General features: G+C 35.5%; 1 protein-coding gene across 1 annotated transcript in view; it reads left to right on the top strand.

Annotated features, from left to right (window-relative positions):
- egg (SET domain bifurcated histone lysine methyltransferase eggless) overlaps nt 1-15,058 on the top strand; it is a 625,200-nt gene that overhangs the window by 313,219 nt on the left and 296,923 nt on the right. Inside the window, exon 12 of the mRNA XM_090414562.1 lies at nt 3,112-3,232. Coding sequence (XP_090270688.1) covers nt 3,112-3,232 — 121 coding nt within the window. The remainder of the gene's footprint in view (nt 1-3,111; nt 3,233-15,058) is intronic.

The raw sequence follows: 15,058 nt of genomic DNA, 5'->3' as shown, positions 1-15,058 counted from the left end.
TGTATATACTGCTTTAATAAGAATATGTTAGAGTGTTAAAAACAAAGGCAATGTTTTTGTTGCCGAAGCTGTACATGGCGGTATTAGAAAGATTGTTATTGAAACTTGTATGTATGAAAAAGGCTTGCAGGCTCTAAGTGTAAACATCTCTGAAGTCAGTCAGAAAGAGTTCAAACAACATTCTGATGGCTGGCAACTTACAATCAAAAGAAAGCGGAGGAGAACAAAAGGTGTGCTGAACTTGAAACTTAAGATGAAAGACTCATACTGATTCTTTGAAGGTTGCCAAACTTCATGCGAGGTCTAAGAGGAGGCCTAATAAAAAGGGACTGAAGCAAGCAGAAAGGGTCCCAGTTCCAGAATTGCTGTCAAAGAGGAGGCCGCCCGGTCTAGATTTACCGTCAGAGAGACTGCCCAGATCCATGTTGCTTGAGAGAGGAGTTTCCCGCTTTCAGAAAGGAACTTCTCGGTTCGAGATTTCACTAGAGAGAGATTCTTCTAGGCCACAGACAAGATTTCAAATTGCCGAAAGGAAGTGTTCCAATTGCCAGAGAAAGGTTTCCAGGCCAGGTTAATGTCAGACATTCACCAGTGTGTTGTGTTTTCATTACAACTTGATGAATCAAACGACTTCACTGATATTGCTCAGTTAATGGTATTTATTCGCATGGTATTTCAAGATTATTCAAGTAAAGAAGAACTTTTGAAAATTATACCATTATTGGGAAGTACTAGGGGAGAAGACAATTTTTTGGCATTTGATGAATTTGTGAAACAACACACTTCCACTTTTTAAACTTGTGTCTATTACTACTGATAGTGCTCCTGCAATGATAAGTAATAAATCAGGCTTCATTTCATTATGTAAAAACGATGACAAATATCCAGATTTTTTGACGTACCACTTTTTTATTCGCCAACAAGTACTGTGTAGTAAAAGATTAAACACAAATGATGTTTTGGATATTATATTTAAAATTGTAAATTCTGTTCGAGGAAAAGCCCTGCAATGGCAGTTATTTAAATTACAGGCAGATGACGATAGGGAATTTCTGTTTGTTGTACAATAATGTTGTACAATAATGTTCGCTGGCTCAGCAGAAGTCAATTTTTAGAAAGATTTCTCATATTAATTAACAATATAAACAATTTTCTTGATGAAAAAGGAGATATTTATCCACAATTGAGTGATAAAAGATGGTTGTTACACTTATCATTTTTAGTATATTTCTGTACGACATTAAGCAATTTAAATTTAGAGTTACAAGTTAGAGATTAAAAATTTAATTGACATGTTAAGTTCAATAAAAACTTTCCAACAATACTTACTTTTATTAAAGAAAAATATAAATGACCGCGAATTTAGACGTCTCTCATATTTTAACTAAGATGAAATGCCAAATGGCTATTTTTTTCTGCAAAGTTAATTAAATTAGTGGATAAAAATCCCTTATTATTTTACAGCCAGTATGCGAGACTCTAAGATCGAAAACTACGATCTAAGGGTTTCATGCCGACAAACTATCGGCGAATCCAAGTGTAAGTGACCACCTGGTAGTACCACACCAAGGCAACTCGAAACAAAGGTGGAGCAAGCTCCCTCACTATCCTTGATATTTTCTCATAATGTAAAAACACACAGCTCCTAGGAGATGTAATACTGCTTTACATTATGAGTAGAGGTCACTACCCAGACCGGGTGGTCACTTACGCTTGGATTCGTCGATAGTTTGTCAGCATGAAACTCTTAGATCGTAGTTTTCGATCTTAGAGTCTCGCATACTGGCTGTAAAATAATAAGGGATTTTTATCCTCTTAATTTAATCTCTCATATTTATTAAAATTTTTTGAACAAAATCAAGAAATGCTTCACTATGATTTAAAAGAATTTATTCGTGAAATAGAATTAGTTGGGGAAGAAATAAATTCAAGATTTAAAGATTTTAATAAAACTGAAATGATTGTATCTTTTATCAATAATCCATTTCAAGTAAACTTGAACATCACAGAAATTTCAGATAAAATTAGTGGACTGTTTGATATAAACCAAGCTGAAGTAGAACTTGAGATAATAAACATTCAGAATAGTTTACATTTACAATCAATAAACAATGAAGTCATTTGGAATTATGCACATGAAAAAAAATTCCCAATATTAACTGATATTGTGTGAAAAATTCTGTCGTGTTTCGGATCGACATACTTGTCAGAATCTGCTTTTTCAAATATGACTGTCATAAAAAATCGATTAAGAAACCAAATTATAAATGATCATTTGGATGATTGTCTGCAATTGGCCACTTCTCCATATCAACTTGACTATGAAAATATTGCGAGGTCCAAACAATGTCAAATTTCACATTAACTTTTTTTTTTTTTTTTTTTTTTTTTAAATCAACCAGCATTTCCTGTAACGTGTGAGTTTTTAATCAATCTGTTGGTTTTTCTAACTTTGGTTTTCCAAAATAGAGAAATAAATATTTTATTCCAATACATTAATTTTTTTTTTTTTGTTGTATTAAAATAATTAAAAGTGATAAATAAATTTTTAAATACACAAATAAAATTTTTAGTTGTGTATTTTTTTAGTAATTATTATGGAAAAGTAGCTCATGTAGTAAAAAGGTTGAACACCACTGGTATAGCATTTAAACAGATTCCTAGTTTTGTGTTTATAAATTTCACTTGGGTGTTTGTGGTTTATTATGTTATCACTAATTATTTTTATTTATTTTCTTTTTTAAATGAAAGAATAACATTCTGATGATTGGTATTGGAATTGCTAAATAATTAACATTGTAATGTGTAAAATGTTTAGGGATCTAGTTCTATTAAAATGTAGTTATATGTTGCGTGGATGCTATCTGGCTTGAAATTTTCAAACCAAATGAAGACATCATTTGGTTTGCATATTCAGTATAGTGTGTGTAATTAAATCATGAGTAGTATTTTTTTTTTTTTTTTTTTTTTTTTTGGTTCTGGTTTCACGAACCATATTTTTATTATTTTTTTTGTTTTGGTTTCACAAACTGTATTTTTATTTAAAAAACAACATAAAAAAAGAGTAACAAAACTAATTGTAATTCAAATTTCATCCTAAATTTTATGCAGGTGGGTAGCCCGTGTCTTGGAAGTTGATGCTAGTCTAGTTAAAATGTTTTTTGACGCTGATGAGCGAACTGAATGGATTTATCGAGGATCAACTAGATTAGCTCCTCTCTATAATGAGCTGGTAAGTCATATTTTAAGACGTTACTAGCTTAAGCTCTATTAAAAGTATCTACTGTCAGAATAATAGGGTTATTCTTTTTTTATCTCTCTGCTAAAGAGATCTGAGAGTAATATTCTCTACAGAATATATATATATATATATATATATATATATATATATATATATATATATGACAGAATGATCATTAACTCGGTTAACATACATATTTTTATGAAGAATTGAATGACTAGAACCGAGATTTAAGTAAAAAGGTTTTAATATAAAAACACTACTAGTTTCGGCCTGTAACAGCCTTCTTCAGGTGACATTATAAAAGAAAGAAAAAACACTAAACATTGAAGGTTAAAAGACTATGAACAACATAGACAGTCTCTATACGTAATTAGCATGAAAACATTGTAGTTGTATTTGTATTTTCAAATTAGCATGAAAACGTTGTAGTTGTATTTGTATTTTCAAATACAACTACAATGTTTTCATGCTAATTATGTATAGAGACTGTCTATGTTGTTCATAGTCTTTTAACTTTCAATGTTTAGTGTTTTTTCTTTCTTTTATAATGTCACCTGAAGAAGGCTGTTACAGGCCGAAACTAGTAGTGTTTTTATATTAAAACCTTTTTACTTAAATCTCGGTTCTAGTCATTCAATTCTTCATAAAAAAAAAATATATATATATATATATTCTTATTCAATACAACTATTCCAAAATGCCCATTCCAAGAATTATACAATATGAGCTCAAAGGAAATTCTTTCACTCTCTTGACTCACAGTTCAATTCATTTTTGAGAGATAACATTAAATACCATAGAAAAATTTGAATATATCATTCAGCTAAAAGTTAAGTTTCACTTGACGGGAACTTCCTGTGCAGTTTATTCCATTACTTCCTATGCAGTTGATTCTCTTTATGTATTCTCTTCATGTATTTTATTTATTGAATTTTATTATTATTATTATTATTTTTGTTTCTACTGATTCATTTATTCAGTCTGTTTTTTTCTCAAATTGCTTAGATCACAATAAAAGAAGTAGATCTCACTTGACTTATATTTGTATATATCTTCTAGCAAGCAGGTTTCATAGAAAACACTTTTCCTTCATTTGCTGAAGTAGGCATGAAAAATAATTGCACCGATTTCCACAGATTACCAAAGGCAACTCCAAAGAAAAGAATTTCTTAAGATTTCATCTTGCTTCACTGAATTGCCAATTCCCCAATCGGGCACATAATATTTTCACTGATACACAAAGGATTGATTCATTGCACTGCCTTCAATATTAACTTTATTCCTCCTTGAGAGTAAATAAATATACATATAAAAACTTTTTTGAAATCACAGAATTTAACTTGATAGTTTTTTTTTTTTTTTTTTTGCTTTCCAGCTCACCTTCTTCTCTTTTCTTGCTTGCTGGCTAGCATTCTTGTTTCCTGGGGGACAACTCATTTAAAAACTACAACTAACATGCATGTCCAGCACCAATAATCAAAACGAAACTCAAGTGACAAAATGGCTGCCATTAGTATAGCCAGTGGTGTGCTGGAGCTGGTTTGAGCAAGCCGGTTATTAAATTTTCAAGAATATTGCAAACCTACAATAGCTATAAACTGTGGCATTCACTTTAATCTGCAATGGCTAGTGACATTTGGGCAATAAGCTTGTATATGGTCACATGGAAAATCCAGCTGGGAATACACTTATTTGGTACGTTTTGTTTCCTTTTTCCTGACCATTTCCTACATAGCAGCCTGTGTAGGGATTATCTCCACTAGAAATTTTACAGGAATATTATTTTTCAACAAACATGAGCTTAATTTTGCCTGCGATTCTTCTTCTTAAGGTAATATTCCTTATTACCTTAAGACGTATGCTTTAATTCAAAGATTTTGCATTTCTAGAATGATCATAAACCAAATAACATCACTGTAATAGGAAATAGCCAAAAAATATTAAGTAGATGTTTGATAATAATGGAATTCTTTTATACTTTTGAGGAGTTATAATTCTTACAAAGAGAGAATGCACAGCATTCATTTTTTAAGCAAGCCAGTTGTTAAAAATTTGCAGACATGCCTCTGAGTACAGCAGTTGCACATTAGTGTATCACTTAGAAAATTACTATGAAAATTAGATAGAAATAATGCTGTATATACATTATTTTATATGTATATTTCCTGATGATTATAATATTATGGTAAGCAAGTATACAATTTAAATATATTTCATTTCCTGCTTCTTTTTTTTTTTAACCATTGTGCAACTATGTGGCTGTTCTGCTAATACTGAGGCATACAATTACATTAATGAATATAAACAAATATGCTGTAAGTTTCATCATTATCATCAACTTCATTAATGTCGGATAATTTTGACTTCTCGTGTTTACGTTATTAGTTTGTGCAGAAGTTCAATTATATTGATGGTATATGTGTGATCAAACATTCCTAGAATAAATGAAGTCATTAATGTGGTGAGTAAAGTCAGTAATGTGGTGTTATTTTTCATTGATTGGAGTTTCGTATACATATCAAGTTAGGCCTAATTTACACGTGTATGGCTACCATTGTATTGCTGGTAAAGACATAACAATTTAGGTGCTAGTTTTTTTTTTCAACTTGTTATTGGTTAAATTTAAAAAAAAAAAAAAAATTTACTAGATTATGAAGATGGAGGCTCAGCAGATCTGTTTAAGAAGGAATAATCACCATGTCAATGTACTAACTGCTTTTAATGAATTACGTTTTACTGAAACTTTTGTAGATGCGATTTTAGTATGTGAAGGTAAGAGGCTTAAAGCACACAAAATAGCATTGTCTGCCTGCAGTTTCTTCTTTTATGGCATATTTCTTGAAAATTCTTGTAAACATTCAGTTGTTATTTTCAAAGATATAAAATACACAGATTTAAAAATGATAATAGCTTTTATGTACAAGGGTGAAGTGATCATTTCGCAAGACCAACTTGCTACGCTGCTTAGTGCTGCTAAAAGTCTGAATGTTGAGATCTGTACAGAAGTTGCACAGCGGGATACTTCCAGTATTGATATTCAGGAGAAGAGTGAACATGACTCAAGTAACCAGGCCTTGTCATTTGCTGAGGTGTGACCAAAAAACCACAGTATAGAATTGTCACTGGTAATTAAGAAGAAAAGAGGAAGATCTTGGAGTAGATATCTTCGTGGTTCTAACAGTAAAGGCATGAAGGCCAATGTGTCATCAAAAGTAAATGAATTAGACACACCAGAAGATACCAACAGGTCAATAAAGTTGTTCACAAGTGAAGGAAGGTTAGAACTGTCAGGAACTGATTATCTATTAAATGAGATTTCTGCTTCTAATTCAAATATATATCCTAGTCCAACTCAGAACTCATTTCCATCTATACAGAGTTCAGTATTGCTAAAAGGATCACAACAAAGTGAAGATACAGTAATAGAAATTGAGGAATCACAGGCAGTGACAACATCTTTTGACAGTTTGCTCCAAGATCCAATGTTAATCCCAGTAATGAATATGATGCCTATTCTTAATACTTTTGAGTTAATTGAAACTCGCTCAAATAACATAGAATCAGGGCCAAGTACAGATAGCCAAATATTAGTTCCTTGTTCTGTGTCACCTGAATTATCTACTTCTCAAGTTGTACAAAGTATGATAAAAGATATCGAACCCTGGTGTCTCACTCTTATTACCTGCAGCTGCAGTTTCACCTTGTGCCAGTTCTTCACATCAAGACAGTAGATCTATGATGATGATGATGTCTTGGGATACATCCAGGCCTACTACTGTTATGTCAAACATTCATAAAATACATGATCAGCAGCTTCCACTACAGGATCAGAATGTCGCTCAGGAGAAGGAAAATGGGTCAATTAATTATCCTTGGATATCCTAGTCAGAACATCAGTGTTGAGGTCAACCAAAAATATCCAAAGACATAATATGAAACTACGTGAAAATGTCAGACAGGAATATATATTGGATGCAGACATGAAAAGACATGAAAGCAGAGTTGATGATGATGAAGCAAGAGATGAACTGCATTCGAAATGAAATGAAAAGAATTACAGACATACATGGAAGAGTGAAAAAGAGTAGAAGGAAAGATGGCCATGCGAATGATTTGAGAGTGGCTCTCTATGGAGATTCCATTATTAGAGGTGTGGTAAATGAGAAGATGCATAAGGTTTGTTTTCCTGGTGGTAGAAAGAGAGAGTGATTGAAGCGTTAGACATGAGGAATAAGAGAGCACAAGAGTTGGTGGTTGTAGTGGGAACAAATGATTTGGATGGGAACAAGAAAATGCGAGATTGGATATAAGGAGATTATTAAGGAGAGTAAAAGATAACAGTGTGGTAGGAAAGGGAGTCTCTGTGTTGCCAAGGTATGATAGTGATGAATTGAGGAGGCAAGCAAAGATTATGAATGATATGTTAGCGCAGATATGTGAGGAGAATGGAGTGCATTTTGTGAATGTGTGGGAGGAATTTGAGGGACAGATGGAATTGTATAAAGAAGATGGGCTGCATTTAAATGGTGTGAGTCGGCTGGAGAGATTGTTACTGGCAGGAGAAGTAATGACTGTAATGAATAGATCTGAAGTGGTGCGAAGTGATATGAAAGAGCAAAAAAGCAGAGTAGGGAGAGGTATTTGGTCACTTGCAAATGTGGAGGTGAATATTATGAATGAAGTAAATGAGAGAGTGGAGGTACAACACAAACAGGGAAACGGGGGAAGTCAGGGTGGACGGGGAGACACTGTATGAAACATGTGGATGCTGAATTCAGAGGTGAATGGAAGGTATTGTAGAGTCACATTGTATTTGACACCTCATTTATAATAACATCATCTCATCAGATGATGTTATTATAAATGAGGTGTCAAATTTTCCACCAGTTGGTGAGAGTGACCACGAGATGGTCACTTGCAGGGTGACCAGTCATTTGAGGATGTCTGTTAGAAAGGGATATATGTGGAATTATAAGACTGGTAATTACGAAAAGCTCAGGAAACAGCTTGCGATAATAAATTGGAAAGAGGAACTGAATGGGAAGGATATCAATGCTGCTTGGGCCATACTCAAGAACTCTTTGGTAGAGGCAATATCAGAGTGTATTCCAAAGGTTAAGAGGAATAAATAGAGTAGGTGTAAAATCGATGAATCAAGAGATAAGGCATGCAATCAGGAAGAAGGTATTATTGAAGAAACACAAAATGAGTATTAATAACAACCAGTTGCATGAGAAGTACAAAGAGCAGGTGAAGAAGGTGACTAGCTTGATAAGGGTAGCAAAAATGCAGTATGAGCAGCAGTTAGCTAAAGTGACCAAAAAAAAAATCCTAAGGAGTTTTTTCGATATGTGGCCAGTAGAAGAAAGAATGATTATGGTAGGATGGGATTGATTGGTGAAAACGGAGGAATGATAACTGCTGTGAAGGATATAGTTGAGATATTTAGTGAGCAATTTATAAAGGTATTTCATTCTTGTGAATGTGACATCATGCAGAACTTGAAAGTAGCGGGAGAGAAGAAGCAGGAGGAGGAATTATTAGTAAGTGAACAGGAGGTATATGAGGAATTGAATAGACTTGATGTAAATAAGGCTGTGGGAATCGATGCTATTTCACCACACGTATTTTGAGGGAATGTGCCAGAGAGTTAACAACAGCTTTTGCATATCTTTTCAACATGAGTCTCTCACTGGGTCAAATTCCAAAAGAATGGAAAGAGGGTAAAATTGTTCCACTTCATAAGGAAGGTGACTATTAAATAATTTAAGGAATTTGCAATGTATACTGGAATATTAATTAAAAGAAACTTTAATAAATATTTCCTATATTTTGGCAATGTCACATTGCCATCTTCATGGGAACATACAAATATGGCACGCAGGCACTACAAAAAGCAAATGAGGCAAAAAATAAGAAACTAATGTTGTTCCTAAAGTCTTAATGGTGCCCCCTCATGGGCTATGTTGGGTTGTCTTGGCCGTTGGGCTGATGCTCTTATGATGTAAGTTTACCAAATTTGGGGCAGTCTCATGTACCCAAATTTGATGAGGTTTGGAACATTTTTTTAAAGTTGAAGCTGATTCTATGAATAATCTTTCATACTTAAACTCGCTGCAGTGTATTACTTTCGCTTTCTTCCAACATATTCTGTTGCAGGTATTTAGAGCATGGTCTGCAAGCCCAGAGTGGCTGTACTGGTGAAACTGGATGTAGTCTCTGTGTTCTGAAATCCTGATAAGAAGTCAGGTCATAATTTTTAAGGATTTTGGTTATTTTTTCAGAAGTGCCCCGGATGATGTGTTCGCTATTTGGCCATATGGCTCAGATACACTCCACTCCTTCTTAACACACTTAAACAATCAACTCCCCAGAGTCCTGTTCACCTTGGAAAAAGAGGAAAACAACAGCCTCCCTTTCCTAGACACTCTAATCATTCGCCAGCCTGATGGATCCTTGGTTTTCTCTGTTTATAGAAAACCCATCCATACAGGCAGATACATTCACCAGCAATCCCCCCCCACACACAACAATATGCGGTTATTAAAACACCATATAACAGGGCAAAATTAATCTGTTCAGATGACAATGCCCTAACCACTGAACTAAACCTCATCCTTAATACTTTCTTAGCCAGTGGCTACAACCCCCCAAAAAAATCCAAAAAATATTATAACCAGTAAACCACAACACTCCTCTCCCCCTTCACAATAAAGATTACACTAAATCTATCACCATTCTCTACATCTGGGGCACCTCTGAAAAAATAACCAAAATCTTTAAAAATTATGACCTGACTTCTTGTTACAGACCATATAAAAAGTTGGCATCCCTTATCCACTCTACCAAAGACCAGTCACTTCCCCTAGACCTACCTGGTGTATACCGGGTCCCTTGCAGCTGCAAATTGTCCTACTTTGGCCAAACAGGCAGGACAGCGAATATCAGGATTTCAGAACACAGAGACTACATCCAGTTTCACCAGTACAGCCACTCTGGGCTTGCAGACCATGCTTTAAATACCTGCCACAGAATATGTTGGAAGAAAGCCAAAGTAATACACTGCAGCGAGTTTAAGTATGAAAGATTATTCATAGAATCAGCTTCAACTCTAAAAAAATGTTCCAAACCTCATCAAATTTGGGTGCATGAGACTGCCCCAAATTTGGTAAACTTACATCATAAGAGCATCAGCCCAACGGCTAAGACAACCCAATATAGCCCACGAGGGGGCACCATTAAGACTTTAGGAACAACATTAGTTTCTTATTTTTTGCCTCATTTGCTTTTTGTAGTGCCTGCGTGCACGTGCCATATTTGCATGTTCCCATGAAGATGGCAATATGACATTGGCGCAATATACGAAGTATTTATTAAAGTTTCTTTTAATTAATATTCCAGTATGCGTTGCAAATTCCTTAAATTATTTAATAGTCATGTGTTGCTAACGTATAAGCTTTTCTACAAGAATCATAAGGGAGATGATAAGTATAATTGCAGAAACATTGCAAGGTGACATTGCAGAAACGAATAAACCAGTACATTATACGGGAATTGTGGTTAATGAAGTGGAGGTGAGTAGTCTATTGCATAACCTCAATGTCAATACATCTGTGGGATTGGATGGTATACCAGCTCGTGTTGTACGAGAAGCAGCTAAAGAATTGTCAGTACCCTTGACCATTTTGTTTAATTTGAGTCTCGGGTCTGGGTTAGTCCCGAGCGGGTGGAAAGAGGGGAAAATAGTTCCACTGCATAAAGGTGGTTCCAAGACTGCTGTTGTAAATTACCGACCGATTAGCATATCAGGAATCATTGTCAAGGTCTTAGAGAAAATAGTCAAGAGGAAAATACAAGATTGGATAGAAGAAAATGGGATACTGTATCGGGGACAGCATGGTTTTGTGAAGGGTAGGTCATGCCTCAGTAACTTGCTCACGTATTATAACACAGTGACGGCTGAACTGGATAAGGGTAATGGGTTTACGGTGATTCTACTGGACCTTGCCAAGGCCTTTGACAGGATTCCACATGGAATTCTAATCAGTAAATTGCAGCATATGGGAATGGACATAGGGTTGGTGAGATGGATAGGAGGGTGGTTGACGGAGAGATATCAGAGAGTGGTTTACTCGGGAGTAGAGTCCACAAGACGGCCTGTGACTAGTGGTGTGCCACAAGGATCTGTTCTTGGACCACTGCTGTTTAATTTGTTCATAAATGATATAGGAAATGATCTGAGAGGAACAGTTCATTTGTTTGCGGATGATGCGAAGTTGGGTAGGGCAATAGTGAATGCAGATGACGTCAAAATTTTGCAGGATGATTTGGATAGATTGGAGGTCTGGGCTAAGGAGAATGGATGTCAGTTTAATGTGGCAAAATGTAAGGTTATGCATTTTGGGGTGAAAAGATTGGCGGCAGTTTACTGCATTGGTGGAACCGTGCTCCAGGAAATTGATGAGGCACGAGATTTAGGAGTGTTGGTAGATAAGGAATTGAAGTTTAGGGGACACATTGCAAAAGTGACCAAAACAGCTCATCAAATCACTTGGTTGCTGAAGAATACGATGACAAGCAGAGACAAGCAGGTTATTGTTCCTCTGTATCGAGCCTTGATAAGACCCCATCTAGACTACTGTGCTCAGATTTGGTCACCTAGGTTTCTTCTTGATGGGGAGGAGGTGGAGAGGATCCAGAGGCAAGTGACCAAGATGATAGCAGGTCTGTAGAATGAACCGTATGAGAACAGGTTGAGGATTTGTGGGTTGCAAAAATTGGTTGATAGGCGGAGGAGGGGAGATATGATTGAGACATTCAAATTACTGAAGGGTTTCTATAAAATTAATTCAGAAGATATTTTTGAGTACAGGGCTGGTTGTGGGAGGACTAGGGGACATCCATGGAAACTGGGCAAAAGTGTGGTTAGTAAAGGTGTTAGAGCTGGGTTCTTTACTTTTAGAGTAGTGAATGAGTGGAATGCACTCCCTGAGTCTGTGGTGGATGCTGTGACAGTGAATGAGTTTAAGGCGAAGTATGATAGATACTGTATGAATGTCAAATAGTTGTGATGAATATGATTTGGGGCCTCCCTCGATGAGTCCAATGACTCCCTGGAGTTGCCCGTAATAATAGTAATAATAATAATAATAATACTTTGAATTATAGACCAGTCTGTGTGTCTGGAGTTGTGGTTAAGGTATTAGAGAAGTTAGTTAGGACTAATATTCAGAATTGGGTTGACAACAGAAAAATACTCTGGCAGTTAGCATGGATTTATTAAAGAAGATCGTGCTTTAGTAATCTGCTTACTTTTTATGATAAAGTGACAAATGCGTTGGATAAAGGTGTTGCATATACAGTAGTATATTTAGATTTTGCAAAGGCATTTGATAAATTGCCACATAGAAGCTTGTATTTAAATTGAAACGGATAGGGCTGAACAGTAGATTAGTTTGCTGGATTGGAGATTGGCTGTGTGATAGGTATCAGCGAGTTGTCTATGGAGGAATGATATCCCAGGCGAGGAAAGTTACTAGTGGTGTACCTGAAGGGTCTGTTTTGGGTCCATTGCTGTTTAATTTATATGTAAATGATATTTGGAGAGGTCTGAATGGTGATATAAACAACAATGCAGTTGTTTGCAGATGATGCAAAGTTGGGGAGAGCTATTAGGAGCAGATGCTGTAGCTTTGCAAGAAGACTTGAATACACTGGCTGAATGGGTAAATGAGTGGGGATGTCAATTCAATGTTTCAAAGTGTAAGGTTTTGAAATTTGAAATTTGGTAAGCAGAGATGGGATGTAAAGTACACAATTGGTGGAAATATCTTGGAATAGGAGATGAGAGATATGGGAGTGATTATAGACAAGGACCTAAAATTTTGGGGACATGTTACTAAAATTGTGAAGGCAACACAGCAGATAATGGGAATGATGCAGAGGACACTGACTTGTAGAAGTAAGGATGTTATGGTTCCTTTGTATAATGCTTTGGTCAGGCCACATATGGATTACTGTGCACAGATCTGGTCACCTGGTTTTCAAAAAGATTGCACAGAATGGGTGAAGATAGCAGGAGAACAAGAGGTCATCCTTGGAAGCTGTGTAAGGACGGTGTGAGCAAGGGAGTGAGGAGCAGGTTTTTTGCATGCAGAGTGGTGAGTGATTGGAATGCATTGCCTGAGAGTGTGGTGAGCGCAGAGACAGTGAATACATTTAAGGTGCGGTATGATAAACTGTGTGTATAACAGTAGACCTCCCACGATGAGTCTTTGACTCCATGGAGAGTTTTATAATAATAATAGTAATAAATTCCTGATATGTACCCTCAGAGGAGGGATACAGGATAATTATGATAGCACTACATGAAAAATTTATGCCATTATTGACTTCCAATCAACAATTCCTCCAAATTAATCTGTTATCTGTCAAGATTCCAATACTATCAGATCTCATATTTCTCTCTTTTAAGGTGCTTTTTACCGTATTAATCCTTCTACATCTGAGAGCTGGGTAAGAAATAAAACCGTATGGAAGTTTTTTCACTTGGCTATGCTACTAATTATATATTGGGTTTTATCCTTTATCCAAGTATTAGCAAACGAAGTTTGCACCTGAAGTACTTTCAGGAATGGGACAACTTGGGGTAAAGGTGGTATAAGTTCTCATCACTTGCCTTAGTATCTCCCAATCTTAGTATTAAGTATAGTATATACAAATAAGTATATACTAAGTATAGTGTATAATTAGTATATCTTAGTATTAAGGCAAGTGCCTTAATACTAACCAAGTGATGAGAACTTATACCGTGAGTTGCCCCAGTCTTGAAAGTACTTCGGGCACAAACTTTGTTTGCTAACACTTGGATAAAGGATAAAATCAATATATAATTTGTAAGAAATAAAACATTTGATCGAAGACTGTGGAGACCTCTGATATGAGAGTTCTGAGAAAGATTAGTGGAGTGAACAGACAACATCAATGGCAGTATCACATTAAAAATGAGGATATTAGGAAAGAACTCACCATTGTTAGCATTCAGGAATGTGTTAGTAGAGCTAATCTCCTCTGGTATGGTCACTTGAACAGAATGGGAGAGGAAAGATTAACAAAACAAGTGCCAGGTTGGCAGGGAAAAGACCCAGAGGAAGACCAAGATGGTCTTCTTGGTATAGTTTATTATGCATTGATAATAACACAGTTGTTAAGACTTTCAATACTAGGCCAGAAGACAAAAGAAAAATGGGAAGTTGGAGTGATCCAGGATATTAAGATTTTGGGAGTTAAAAACTGGAGAAACTTAGCAATAAATGAGGAAGGCTTGCAGAAGTTTCTGAAAAAGGCCAGGGCCCACAATGGGCTGTCGAGCCACTGATGATGATTATGTTGTGTGGTGCTGTTTGCATCTGTTTTCCTAATATTTCATTACGTGGTTGGTTATGGTTAAAATGGTTACATTTATCCATTTTACACTGTTGAAGGTAATGCTACTCATGCATTTGTCAGGATCATTCCCAGATTTGTAGTTGAGTCTAATTTTTCAAAGGTGTGCCAGTGGTACATTGATAAATATTTGTATATTTATTGGTATATTGATTTTCATTTACATATGTCTTCCCTCCTGCTTTTTTTTATCATCATGAGAACACTGAGGAAAGGCAGTTGATCTTCTTGATAAATGCTAGTGTTTAAACTATAAGGCACTATTATGAGTGTTCATGAGATAGAAATATGCACAGAGCATGTCATATTTTCTTGTGTTTTGTACATTTTTTATCCTTTTAATGTTTGCTAGCATTACAATAGTGTTAT

The sequence above is a fragment of the Typopeltis vanoorti genome, chromosome 25, assembly GCF_054136105.1.
Source record: "Typopeltis vanoorti isolate ZY-2024b chromosome 25, IOZ_Tvanoo_1.0, whole genome shotgun sequence".
In the NCBI taxonomy this organism is placed as follows: domain Eukaryota; kingdom Metazoa; phylum Arthropoda; class Arachnida; order Uropygi; family Thelyphonidae; genus Typopeltis; species Typopeltis vanoorti.
The sequence above is the reverse complement of the archived record's forward strand: the minus strand, read 5'-3'. Positions and strand labels throughout refer to the sequence as shown.